This window comes from Nesoenas mayeri, assembly GCF_963082525.1.
Source record: "Nesoenas mayeri genome assembly, chromosome: 13".
NCBI classification, from domain to species: Eukaryota; Metazoa; Chordata; class Aves; order Columbiformes; family Columbidae; genus Nesoenas; species Nesoenas mayeri.
In genome coordinates this window covers 13,928,009-13,941,174 of record NC_137550.1, presented here as the reverse complement: position 1 = coordinate 13,941,174, position 13,166 = coordinate 13,928,009, and the positions used below count along the sequence as shown (strand labels likewise).

Genomic DNA, 13,166 nt, shown 5'->3' with positions numbered 1-13,166 from the left:
TAACTCAGAAAACCAAGACTCTCTCTTTCCTTCCTTATTTTTCCTCCCTTTCTCTCCTCATTTTCTTCCTGTCCTTTCTTCCTTTCTTTCATTCTGTCTTTCTTTTTTCTTATAATTTCTTTCTTGTTCTTTTCTTTTCCCTCTCTCTCTTGCTGGAAATCCTAACTACATTAATTTCTAGAGAGCCCCCTTTGCTGAATATAGCAAGGCAAGGACCAGAAGGAATGTCTTTTGGATGAGGAGACAGTCTGCATACTTGTGTCCTGGGGCTGCTGTATCCCTTTGGCTAATGCTCATGAGCAGTGGGACCCCTGTGGCCGAGTGCCATGAAGGTGCTATTGCAGATAGATGTTCCATCATCCATCCAAAAACTAACCTCTTAGTCAAACATGACTTCTTTGGGAGAAGCAGGATGTCAAAAGTGGCCTTTGGGTTCTTTCCTAGATGGCTGGGCCTTTCTTCTGCTCAAATATGTCTCCCACCAGCTGTGGGAGTTGGTCAGGATGGGGTAGGCTTATGGCATGAGGAGTCTGGGATTTGGGTGTTGCATGGGCAGAGCTGCCCGGGGAACCCTGCTCTAGGAGGACCTGGGCTGGACTCATGGGACTGAGGATTAACAGTAGGCTGAAGAGCTGAAAAAATGTAGAACAGGGCCACAAAGTAGAAATGGAAGTGATGACCAAAGCTAGAGGAAAGGAAGGGATCATTATTCCTACCTCTACTCATGATGTCCCTTTCCCTTCCTCTCACACTCTCTCATTCCTTAGCTGATCAGCACCAGGTGGTATCAAAGGCATTGGCTCATGGCAGCTCTTCCTCAGGCCAGGACTAAACAGCCACTGAAGTCCTGTTGTTTACTGAGAAGAGCCAGAGGTGACTCTTAGGAAGGCTCTAGAAACGGGATGCCTTGACCAGGGTTGTGGGCAGCAGAAGGGGCACTGCCCTGTTTTCTCACACCATCTGGAAAGTCTCTTTCTGGCTGTTCATGGAGCTCTCTTCCACAGACTGGTTGAGCTTAATTTGGACTGATTTGGACTAATGACTTGGTGCTGGGAGCACTGCCTGCTCTGATGTGGGCTGAGATTCTCTACTGAATCGTGGCACAGAAAATAACTGTAAGAGTTTGTTTCTGCACAGAAGCATGCTGGATTTTGATATGGTGCTTTGGGTTACAAGGAAATACAACACACTTGGGCCCTCCAGGCACACAAGAGACTGTTCCAAATGGCACTTTCTGGGCTACGCAGGCTTTGAGGTGCACAGACACATGTAGCAATGCTGTTCCCATCCATGTCTGCAGTGCTTTAGGAGCCACGGAGCTACAAGATGGGTTAGAGAAGAAGCGATCACATCAGTGGTCCACAGGGTCTCAGCCACCAGGTCCTGGCAGACCCCGATAGAAGTTAAGACAGTGAAGATGCTTTCTATACATTTCATGGCTGCTTTCATCTGGTCAAAGCGGTTAACTCTTTCACAGCTCCTCTTCCTCCCTTCCCTGGTAACATCCCCCCTGGGTGGGAGTAGGCTCCAGCCAGCTCCATCCCTCCTTCCTCTCCCTTTCTTCAACACCGTTAGCAATGCCGGAGTTTCCCCGTTCCTGGTGAATGGCCGTGGTTAGTTGTGAGGTTGGGACTGGCTGTCAGCCAATCACAGCCCAGTAGCAGGGATCTAATAGCCTCGGCGCCAGTCATTTAAGAGGAAGGAGAATATAGGTCATCAGTGACATCATCTCTCGGAAAGGTGGGGGGGGAGTTGAGAGGAGAGGGGGAAGCAATCGTTTAAATTTGGAGAGGAGCTAACTGGAAATTTGGGCCATCAGGAGAATAATGGGCCGAGAGGAAGACATGGGGATATTAATAGAGCTGGTTTCTGTAAGAGCTAGAGCGAGTAGCAAGGGATGGAGAACCACAGAGAGCCTCCGTGTCGGCAAGCATGTGTTTGCCAGAGCAGGCTGGGAGTCCCCAGGGGCTTGGGAGCATCAGCCTGGATTCCTGCATGGCCACGCTCTGCAAAACCTCCCCCTGCATCCTGGAGCCCCAGCAGGTCTCTCCTCCTGCTCCTCACCCAGTGGTCTTCCATCCCCCCTCCATTCCATCCTGACCAGCTGCCTCTGCCTCACAGCCACAGAAACCCCCTGAGAAATCCCAGTGGGTGCGTGGGGACCGGTGTGGAGCTTGGTGTGGGTCCCATTTGGTGAACTGAGACCAGTTCCCTTCATCTGCAGCCCCACAGTGTTTCCATGCTAAATCAGGCAGATACAACACCTCCAGGAAACTTCTGGTTGCATTTGTAGATTGCAATCCTTGACAGCCTCTCTGTGCTCACTCAACAGGAGCCCAGAGAGACTGTGGTATCTCCATCCTTGGAGATGTTCAAACCTCCTTATACAAAGCCCTGAGCAACCTGCTCTCACTGGCCCTACTTCAAAGAGGGTGTTGGCCTGGAGACTTCCATGTATCTCTTCCACATCTGGGACTCTATACCACTTCAAAGGGAAGACGATCTGCAGACACCACCTCTCCTGGGATATGACTTGGACATCCTTTTCTAGAGGGCAACAGAGTTAGGTTATGGTTGGATTCAATGATCTTGAGGGTCTCTTCCAACCTAAATGATCCTAAGATCTCCTTCACTTGATAGACATCCAAGAGGTACATCTCAGAGCAGGGCTGTGTCTGGCTGGGTCAGTAAGTTGGAATAGTGCTGAGGAACAGCCCCCTTGGGTGCCCAAACTCTCTTAGCAGCACCTTACACTATCAGTGCACTCCCTGGTGTGGTTTGACCTGTGGTTTGCCACAGCAAACTGGGAGTGCTCTCACAGCACAGCACAAGTCCCAGAAAGGAATCTGAGCAAATCAAGGGTGTCAAGCAGTGGGGACACAGGTCATTCCACATTTTTCTGCCTCTGGACCAAACACACCTTAATACCTTTCACTCCTATAAGCTCTCACTGTTCCTGAACTATGGCCACCTCAATTAATTCCCCACCACCCGTGAGTGTGCTGCACTGCTGTGGCACCACGATGGAGGAGAGCAGGAGAGGGGAAGTGCTACTGGCTGAAAGAGATGCAGGAGTTGAATATGTATGAAGAGGGGAGAGAGAAAGGAAGGGGGTGTTCCCGTTGTTAAATATTTACCATCCCAGGCGGGTGATGTGATATTTCCTACCCTCTAGGAATTCCTAGGGACTGGCAAGGTGGACCAGAGAGGAAGAAGGGCTTTCCCTCAGCCTTATCTAAGCAGCAAAACCTTGCCCCCATGCCGGAGGTGTTTGAGGTCTTGGGGTCAGCGCTGTCCCTGGAAAGGTCTGACATTCCACGTGGGATGTGGAAGCAGTTAATCCTTTGCTTGTCAAGGCAGCTGGTGGTGCTGGGGTGGGCTTGGACAGGCTCTATCACAGCTGGCCAAAGCAGGGACGTGGGGTTTCCTTACACCTGGGAGAGGAAGGAGAAAAGTGCTTCATTCCTTGTGGAAGAAAGTCCAGTGGGGTAGTTTATGAATTCAACTTTCCCTCCTCCTTTAGCAACAAAACAGTCATGGCAACCATTGCAGACTGTCTTCTGGGAGCTCCTTCTTCTCTGCTGAGAACCACCTCGTTCCTTTTCTTCATCAGTATCCTCCAGTGACCACTAAACTCTGCGACAGTAAAGGCCCTTAAAAGAGAGGTCCCCTTAAAACCAAGGAAGATTTGTGCATGTTTCCCCTTAGTTTTCCAAACAAACTGAGCTGCTGAACAGTGCAGAGGAAGCAGCATGAGCTGGGGTAGATCCCCAAGCCAGTGAACAGGCCTTGTAAGCAGCTGTGCATCTCCCAGGGGCAGATTACTCAAGCACTTTGCTGTTCTCCTCTTAGCCTGGGCTAAGGGACTGTTGTCTTCCTGGGAACAGACCTGCCATTGGCAAAAGCTGGAGTGGAAACAGCCAGGAGCTGTGCAGCATCAAACACTGCTCTTCTGACCAGTTTTCAGGCTGGGCTGCACTGCTGCAAATAGAGACCAGTGAGGTACAGTGGGGAGGAGGGACATGGTATGTCCGTCCCATGGAGGACAGTCAAGGAGAAGTGTATGGGACAGGCGTAAGACCTTTTTCACCTCTCTGCACCCACCTCATGCTCAGGTCATTCAGTTTGTCCACCTGGCATGATAGTGCTGTAAAAGCTGTAAGAGGCCAGTTTGGGGCTGGACTGTATTAGCTGAGACCCCTGAATTTTTTGCAGTCCATCTGTGCTCCTGGCACCCACAGCCCCTGTGCTGTCCTGTCCCCCTCCCCTATATCCCCATCCCACTCACTATCCTGCAGCCGAGGTCTGAGCCAAGGCCAGACCATCCTGCACCCAAAGGGCATCTCTGCAAAGCCACCGCGATCCAGGACAGGGAGCTGCCCTGGGGCCAACACCTCCAAGCCACGAGCACAGCCTTGCCAATAGCAAAAACTGCTTTTCCAGCTCAGGAAAATGCTCCCTTCGTGGCACAGGAGGAGAAACTTGGGCTTCTTATGTAAAATAAGTCTGTCGGTACAGGGGAAGTGCCCCTGTTTTCTAGTGGAAAGCACACATTCCCACAGAACACAAGCACACCCCAAAGTGGGCTAACACATGCCCTTTGCAGTCTGCATGGGCTTAAAACGAGCATGCTCAGCACCAGTTACACAATAGAAAGGGCTCAGGTACTCTCTGGCTGCAAATACATTTGATACACTGAAAGGGTTGCGGGAGCGTATCAGACAAAGTTCCTTACTTTGCTCAGGCAGCCTATCAAATATTTAACGGGCTGCCATAGGCAATTACATTAGAGGAGATAGTTAAACACCCCCTACCCTAGGGCACCCCCCTGCAATGTAAATCAAACAAATTGGACTCTTTTCACAATTGACACACACGATTTTACTTACTGTAAATAATTTAGTATTAAAAAGTCGAGCTACACTTTGCCCCATCTGGATTTTCTTTTCTCTTGCTCTCTCTCCTGCTCCGTAGAGTTGAGCAGCATGGACTCCGGGCTCCTAATGCAATAGATGGAGTGAAGGAATTTTGCTGCCTGGGTGAGCTGTTAAAAGATTCCCATTTCCTAATGGAAGAAACCACACTCAGGAAACTTGTGAAGTTGCCCATTTAAAACAGTTGGAGATGTTCTCTGCCAGCTAACAGGGGATGGGAAAAATCCCTCTCTCCGGAAGGAGTTTAGTCTATTGCTGGTTGGCATCTCCTGGGGTCATAGCAATCTCCTATAAAAGTTGGCTGAATGGTTGCATTTTTTAATTAAAAGCTATCTTTCACGATTAGGCTCAGTGGGGTTTTAATAAGGATTTTTACAAGCTGGCTTGCAGCATTGGCCTGCACGGATAGTCTTTCTCTTACACCTAGAGTGCTAGACCTGTGCATTAAAATACACTTGTGGTATTCAGGCTAAGGAACTCTCATCGTCCTCAGGAGCTATTTCTGTACTCCTCTCCCAGCCTCCAGAAAAAGAGGTATTTTGAAAGCATAGGATTTTGAACTGTGACTTGATGTCATTTTCTAATTCCAGCACAGAGTTCGGACTCTGTTGAGTCTTCTGTGACACCACTATTTGCAGAGAGTAGCACGGGGTATCACTTCAGCCTGTCGTGGCTGTGTTTTTGATCTCACATCAAGCTGAAATCAGCAGATGCACCCTGTGCAGGAGAAATGTTCTCCTCAATGCCATGAGCCTCTCTCAGAAAACACATAGATTATAGAGTGTAGTGCATCTGTTAAAAAGCACTTGGAGCTTGATTTTTCGTTCCTGCACTCAAACAGGCGATTTAAACCATCACTCGATCACAGTGTATGAACCTCTGGCAGGTAGGGCCACTCACACATTTTCTGACAAAGCAAATTCTCATCAGAAAACGTAAATTCCAATGAGATTGAAACATTTAATCCCCAAACATCTTAATTTTGATGGATGGATCCTCCCCAGGGTTTCCACAGATGGCGGTGGGCTGTGTCAGAGCTGTCAAGCTGCCAAGCGGGGCAGAGGGGATGGGCTAACAGGACTGGTGGCCCTGGGACAGCGAGGATGCTGCCAGAGGCTGGGCAGAGCCACAGGCAGGGACCAGGACGGCTGGGGGTAGCGAGAACTATTGGCTATTTGGGGCTGAAATGAAGTATAAATCTAAAATTTCCAGTGCACTAGAAATTCACCATTTTTGGCTGCTTCCACCTGCTCAGGTCCTGGGAAGGACAACAAGGAGAGGGGAGCAGGGGAGAAGGTTCTCCTTTCCTGTCACACTGGCCTGGTGGGTGGACCACCCTCCATGCACTGTTTTCTCGATCTCTACATCACCCCACACATCATTTTGTAGGAGCGGTCCTGCCAGTCCATACATACAGGTGGGCAGCTGTCCGCTAATGTCTCTACTCACGCTTTGGGGTGACACCCACCCCAGGCTGCCCATCGGTATTGTCACCTTTACCTGCCTGCTGCTGGAACATGTGTCTGAGCTGGCACAGACTCAGCCTGGGACAGCCAAGCCAGAGTTCCGCTGATGAGAAGTGGCAGCGGTCACCTGGGGACAGGGCCATTTCCAGCCAATACAGCTGTCCACTTGGGAAGGGCCCCTGTGCCACATCGCCCTGCAGAAAGCTGTGTCCCTTTTCCACCCGATCCTCTCCTGGAAACCTGGAAAGCCGTGTTGCCTCTGCTCTGTGTTAGTGTTACATTGGAAGCTGTTAATCGCTGCCAGCAGGTTTAATTGGTAGCTAGAACACACAGACCCCATTAAAGCCCACGAGGGTGCCAAGGGCTCTCATTCAGGCACAAATGAAGGAGCAATCAAACCCACTTAGGTAATAAAAACAGCTGGAGTCTGGAGGAAACTGCCTGAGGCACCAAACCACATGGCAGGCAGGACAATCCTCTAAAAAGTCTGCATTGAGTTGTCATTTGATTGAAAAACGTAGAGATTAGGCGGAGTGTTGCAAGATTTCATTGGTGAGAGACAGGAAGCCAGACAGAAACTATGGGTCATCTTCAAAAGGCAACAGACAGATGTAGTTTCTTGAGCATACACATTGCTGGTGAGAGTCTGCAAGATTAGTTTCCAGTGGGAACGACAAATGAGAGCATCTGATGTAGATGTCATGATACCCACAGTATCGACAATATCTCTGGCCCTTTTTGCCAATTTTTCGTGCCACAGCAGATAACCACCACATCTGTACATCACAAAGAGCAACAAAAAGTCAAAGGGCTTTCTGGCTTTTCATTTCTGTGTAGGGATTTATCTCAGAAAGGGTTCCCAAAGCCAACTCTTGGGGTGCCAGCTCTTGGCCTGGAAGGTGGCCTCCCCCCAAAGGAGTTTGTTTCCAAATAATTCAGATCATAAGGCTCTTTATTCAGTGTGTTTATTTGGTCTTTGATCCTGACTCTCCTATCTTTTATCCTTATTCTGGTGAAATACCTCCTGCTTCACAGGAGTTACTGTTACAGATGGATAAGAGAGGGGAATCTGGACTGTTGCATCTATGGAGTGATCAGGGGGTAAATCTAGTATATACACGAGGAGACTACAGTGAGTGTTGGAAGCTGCCCCACATTACTCAAGAAAGCCATAGCTGAGCATTAGCAATCACCTGAAAGTTTGGGCCATTCCTTGCAAAGTAGATTATAAAGATTCAGAAGTGCAAAGGGCTAAATAAACAACCAGTACACAGTTGCTGTGAAAGTAATTTAGATGTTAGTTATTATTGCTGCTGTAGAAAATTACCTTCTTATTTGGTGCTTTGCTTTGTTTTTGCACATCCTGGTTGTAAGATGTCTGTTTTTCCCAAGCCAGGAGGAACCTGGTAACACCTGAACATACTGAGAGGCTTTGGCACAGCTCATATGGAGGGCACCTGCTCTTTTCCCTGCTGGGGTCAGCCCACAAATCCATGCAGGAGCTGGTAGGAGGAGAGGTTCATCCATGGAACAGAGCTGGGAGGGGGTTCCTGCTGTCACCGTGGTGCCCCACTGTGTCCCTACCTTTGTTGCACGTGTCTGCCACTGCTACTCTGTGCAGAGATGTGCTTGGGGATCCTACCCGGAGTAGCTCTTGCTCAAAACGTTCATTGCCAAGACAAAGCAAGTCCAGGGCAAGATGCTCAGGGGTGTGATGAAGAGACACTCAAAGGGTGGAGGCTTGGCTGTTTGGAGAAGAGATCTGCTGAACAGGGGAATGAAAAGCAGGGAACACCTTCTGTTTATTTTCTGTCTTTCTTAGATGAACACCCAAGATCCAAGGCTAGTCAAATCTTTGAGCTGGCCTGGGACAGTGGTTCTGCTGCTCCAGTAATTGTTTCAGTGGTTGCAAGTGTGGAAAATGAGATGAGAAATGGCTTAATGCATAGGAAAATGTATTTCTGTGCTTCCTGCTGAGCTCACTAGCTTTGTGCTGTCCATGGAGCTGCATGGAGTCCTGAGCTTCCTGGAGGTGTGTAAACCCAGGTGCTGAGTCCCTTAAAGAGGAGATTCGCATCTGACTTCTCCAGCTGACTCTTTGAGCGACGTGCAGAAGAGGAACATGCCCAGGTGTATTCCCAGTCCCCAGCCTCCTGGGCACATTCTGGGGCAGAGTCTGGAGTCAGTTCCTTGCAGCAAAAAGCAGCTCAGGACAAGGTTTGCTTCCTTCAGAACAGTTAAATCCTGGGTTAGGGACTGAACTGCTCTCTCCAGCCTTCCTTCTCTGAGCTGCTGAAATGCAGAGAGTGAGGAGAAAGAAGACAGAGAGGTTTCCAAGAAGAGCCAAGAAAAAGAAATTATGAAATACCCTGACAAAAGCTTGTGGCTGTCACAAGAGAGTTAGCAAATCCAGGAGCTGTAAGCTGAAGGGGAAGGAAAGTGCCTGGGCCCATTGCAGAGCACCCAAGGGGAACAATTCCCCTTTGCAGTAATTTTCCCTGAGTCTCCATGTACACAAAGCTTCCAGGGAACCTCTCTGGCAGCCGCTCTCCTCTGCCCATCACCTGATGCTGTAATCTCTCCGCAAGCAGCAGAGGGGAGACCATGACTCAGAGAGCTGCGCTGAGAGCAAGCAGGAGGGGAAGAGGCTTTGGAGCTCCTGATTGCTCTTGCCTGCAGATAGTCAGAGCATCAGCACTTTGGCAGGCCACACTGCTGGGCCTGGTGGCCTCTGGCACATGTAGGACACTTCAATGAACCGGACAATCTATCTGGACCATGGTGTGTAGGGGCTGCCATAGACCCTCTCCCATCTCTCAGGCCACGCAGGACAGGGCTCTCCTGGCAGCATCGTTGTGCTGATGCAGTTCTTCCCCCAGGCAGACTACTCCAGAGTCAGGATTCATCCCCCTGTGGCCTCTCTTCCGCCCCTCTGTGCCAGCAATGTGCTACAAGGGTCTAATTTATGGACCTTCTCTCTGCAGAAGCATCATTGCTGTGCCTGAATCTGGGTAGCAACACACATGGTGATGGTTGCCTTCGAAGTCTCCTGTCACTGGATATGAGCTTTCCTCATGCATGTCCAGACCCAAAGAACCATCTTTTGGGGGCCACTTCAGCCCCTCAGGCAACACTGCAATTAGGTAAGAATTTTCCTTTCCGTGTGACACTTGTTGACTTTGTTTGACCCAAGGTGTCCCCATGAGAAGGGACATCTCAGAGGATGCTGTGTGCAGCCTCTGTAGAGAAGAGGGTGAGTGGGAGAGTGGCCAAGAAAATGTATACTAACCCTTTCTCCTGAAACACCTGTGCCATGTAAAGTCGTCCTTACACTCATTGCTGGGACTAGATTTTCTGAGCCGCGTAAACACACACTGTTCCCTTGAGAAGGCACTTGCTCTGAGCATGACCAATCACCCTCCTGTCCTCCATCAACCCCGTGGTCATCTCCCCTGTCTCCAGCAGGTGCTGGGGTTCCCCCTCCATCAGCCCTCCTGCTCTGGGCTGACAGTGCTGCTGCCTGTCACAGGAAGACTGTCAGGCTGGAGCGGTTGCAAAGAGACATACAGACAGACAGACATTAAGCCCATGGGACACTGCACGGGCAGGAGGATTTGGGTAATCTAGCCAGGTATCCTCGTTGGAAAAGGGGAAAAAAAAAAAAAGTGGGTGAAACTTCTCCTTATTTCGTTGTTTTTATGGTTTTTAACCCAAGGAACTTTTTCCCTTCGGAAAGAGGGAAGGAGAATCAGGAAGGCTTCTGCTCACATCAGGGCTCGGATCTGCTCTGCTCCCCGAATTCCCCGGTTCAAAGGCAGCCCAGAGCCGCGGGCAGGGACCCGACAGGGGGCTGGGCAGAGCCGGGGGGCGGGCAGGGACCGGGGAGGGCTGGACAGGAGCCGGGCAGGGCGCTCGTCAGGGCGGGCAGAGCCGAGCAGGAGGATGCAGCCGGGGAGCATCACCGGCCGTGGCCGGGCCGTACCGTTCCGAGCCGCGGGGCTGCTCGACGGCGGCGGCCCGGGGCAGGAGAGGGGCCCGGCGGCCGCAGCACCGGCCCGGCACCGCTCGCCTTCCCCCGCCGCCGCTGCGAGCTGCAGGGAGCCCGGAGCGACACCCCCACATCCCCGCGACGGGACGGGGGGACCGGTAGAGCAGCGCAGCGGTGGGGACCCCGGGGCTGAGCAGTACCGGGGAGTCGGGGGGGGGGCCGAGCCCCAGTTTGGGGGATACAACCGGAGAGGGGGGGTGAGCTCACTGCCCGGGGGCGGGCGGTGGGAGGTTCCTCCCGCGACCCGTCCAATGAGCGGGCGGGGGGGCGGGGGGGCCGGGCTATAATGCCATTGATACCGGGCGGTGGAAACAGACAATACCGCGCCCCCGGAGCCGGGCTGCCCGGAGCGCCCCTGCCCCGTTCCTCTCCCACCATGATGTCCATGAACAGCAAGCAGGCGTTCAGCATGCACCCCATCCTGCACGAGCCCAAGTACCCCCACCTGCACACCAGCTCCGAAGCTATCCGCAGAGCCTGCCTGCCCGCCCCCCAGGTAAGCCGCACCTCGGCGGGGCTCCGCGCTCCCCCCGGGATGGGTTTCGGGGGTCCACCCTGCGCTGCGCTCTCCCCAACTTACTTTCTGTCTGGGTTTGAGGTTTTGGGAGGTCACAGCCCTCCCGCAGCGCCGTCGGTCCGGCGGGCTGGGGGCTGTCCCTGTCGCCGAGGGTGCTCGGAGCTGGGAGAGGGAAGGCAGGGGAAGAACCGGGGTCCCCGTCCCTGGCTGGGGGGGAACAGCCGTCCTGCCCGCTGCCATCCGGCGGATTAGAGGCTCTGCGGGACTCCCGCCGGCTCCCTTCCCTGCTGCGGCTGCTCTCTTTTTTGGGAAGGTGATCCCGGAGGGACGGGTGGGTGCCCAGGGTCTGACACCCTGCTCCTGGTCCTTTTATTTAGGGGGGAGGGGGGGAGCGGGTTGAACTCCGTTCATCTTACCTGTCCCAGGCACTGCTGGAGGGGCAGAGCGGAATCTCTGTAACACTGCCTTCCTTTTAATCCTCTTCCACTTTTCTGGTTTGTTTTTGCTCCCACTTTTATTCCACCCCCCTCCCCCTTCCCCCCGGCCCCATCCAGATCCAGGGTAACATTTTTGCGGGCTTTGATGAGACCTTGCTGCGGGGTGCTGAGGCTCTGGCCGCTGTGGATATAGTATCGCAGAAAACCCACCCCTTCAAGCCAGATGCCACCTACCACACCATGAGCAGCGTGTCCTGCACTCCTACCTCATCCTCCGTCCACCTGCACCACCCGTCCGTGCTGACCACTCACCACCCCCACCACCACCACCACCAGCCCTCCCAGGGCCTGGATGGCGAGCTGCTGGACCACCTCAACTCTGCCCTCCCGCTCGGAGGGGTGCCGGGCCCGGACGTGGGCTCCACACCTTCACACCCTCACTCCCACATGTCGGCCATCAACCACATGGCCCACCACTCCCAGCCTATGAACATGTCCCACCCCCATGGCCTCGCTTCCCACGCTGTCATCTCCGGCCCCGAGACGGAGACGGACCCCCGGGAGCTGGAGTCCTTCGCTGAGCGGTTCAAGCAGCGGAGGATCAAGCTGGGGGTGACCCAGGCAGACGTGGGCTCCGCGTTGGCCAACTTGAAGATTCCCGGGGTGGGCTGCCTTAGCCAAAGCACAATCTGCAGGTTTGAGTCCCTCACCTTGTCCCACAACAACATGGTGGCCCTCAAGCCCATCCTAGAAGCGTGGCTGGAGGAGGCCGAGAGGGCTCAGAGGGAGAAAATGACCAAACCAGAGATCTACACAGGGGGTGACAAGAAACGCAAGCGCACCTCCATCGCTGCCCCTGAAAAGCGCTCACTGGAGGCTTATTTTGCCGTGCAGCCGCGGCCTTCCTCAGAGAAAATCGCTGCCATCGCTGAGAAGTTAGACTTGAAGAAGAACGTGGTGCGGGTCTGGTTTTGCAATCAGAGACAGAAGCAGAAAAGGATGAAATTTTCTGCCACCTACTGAAGAAGGAGCTGGGAGGGTGGTGGGGGGAGTGCCTGTTCCCCCAGCTGACCTGTCACAGCCCTGGCCCCCAGCCCCTCCGAAATGGACAGGGTTTGGGGTCGCTGGCTTTTTTTTTTTGTGTGTGTTTTAACAAAAAAAATTGGAAAGAAAAAAAAAATAAGAAAAAGACACCTAAAAAGGGGAAATCTGCCCAAAATGAAGCAAACAGTTTGGTGCCTGCTCCTCACCCACGGGCAAAGCGGCCCTGCTGTTATGACTGATACAGACTGCTTTTGTAGATAAAACTGGAAAAAAAAAAAAGATGGAGAAAAATGAAAAGAGAAAATGAAAGGCCGAGGGGGAGTTGCGGGGTGCCCGGAGTCAGGGCAGCAGCAGCAAGAGCCTGGCGGGTCTTTGTTGCAGCTCCTCACCCCTTCCCAGCTTGGCTGGGCAGGTGGGGGCTGTGGCGACACTTTCTCCTTGGTACCTGATCCTCTTGTCTCCAAAAATTAGAAATAAAAATTAAATAAACAAGAAAGCAAGCCAGCTCGAAGCTGCCCTGGATGGCTGTAAATACAGAGGTGCTGGTCTGTTCTCCCCGCGCTCGCTGCCAGGGTCCCCACGCACACACATGCACACACACGCACTTGCATGGTTTTGTTCGCTCTCCCCTGTCCCCAGCAAACCCATCGCATTTTTGCAATAACCTTTCTGTTTCTACCTCATCGGCTAAATTAAAAAAAAAATTAAAAAATAAAAAAA

The 13,166-nt window shown here is 52.4% G+C and overlaps 1 protein-coding gene across 1 annotated transcript; it reads left to right on the top strand.

Annotated features, from left to right (window-relative positions):
* Positions 1-10,824: 10,824 nt before the first annotated feature.
* Positions 10,825-12,591, top strand: LOC308045550 (brain-specific homeobox/POU domain protein 3; the record flags this gene model as incomplete). The annotated part of the gene is made up of 2 exons (XM_080352877.1): positions 10,825-10,944; positions 11,520-12,591. The coding sequence occupies 2 exons, from the start codon at positions 10,825-10,827 to the stop codon at positions 12,423-12,425; spliced, it is 1,026 nt and encodes a 341-aa protein (XP_080209003.1). The 3' UTR covers positions 12,426-12,591.
* Positions 12,592-13,166: the final 575 nt, after the last annotated feature.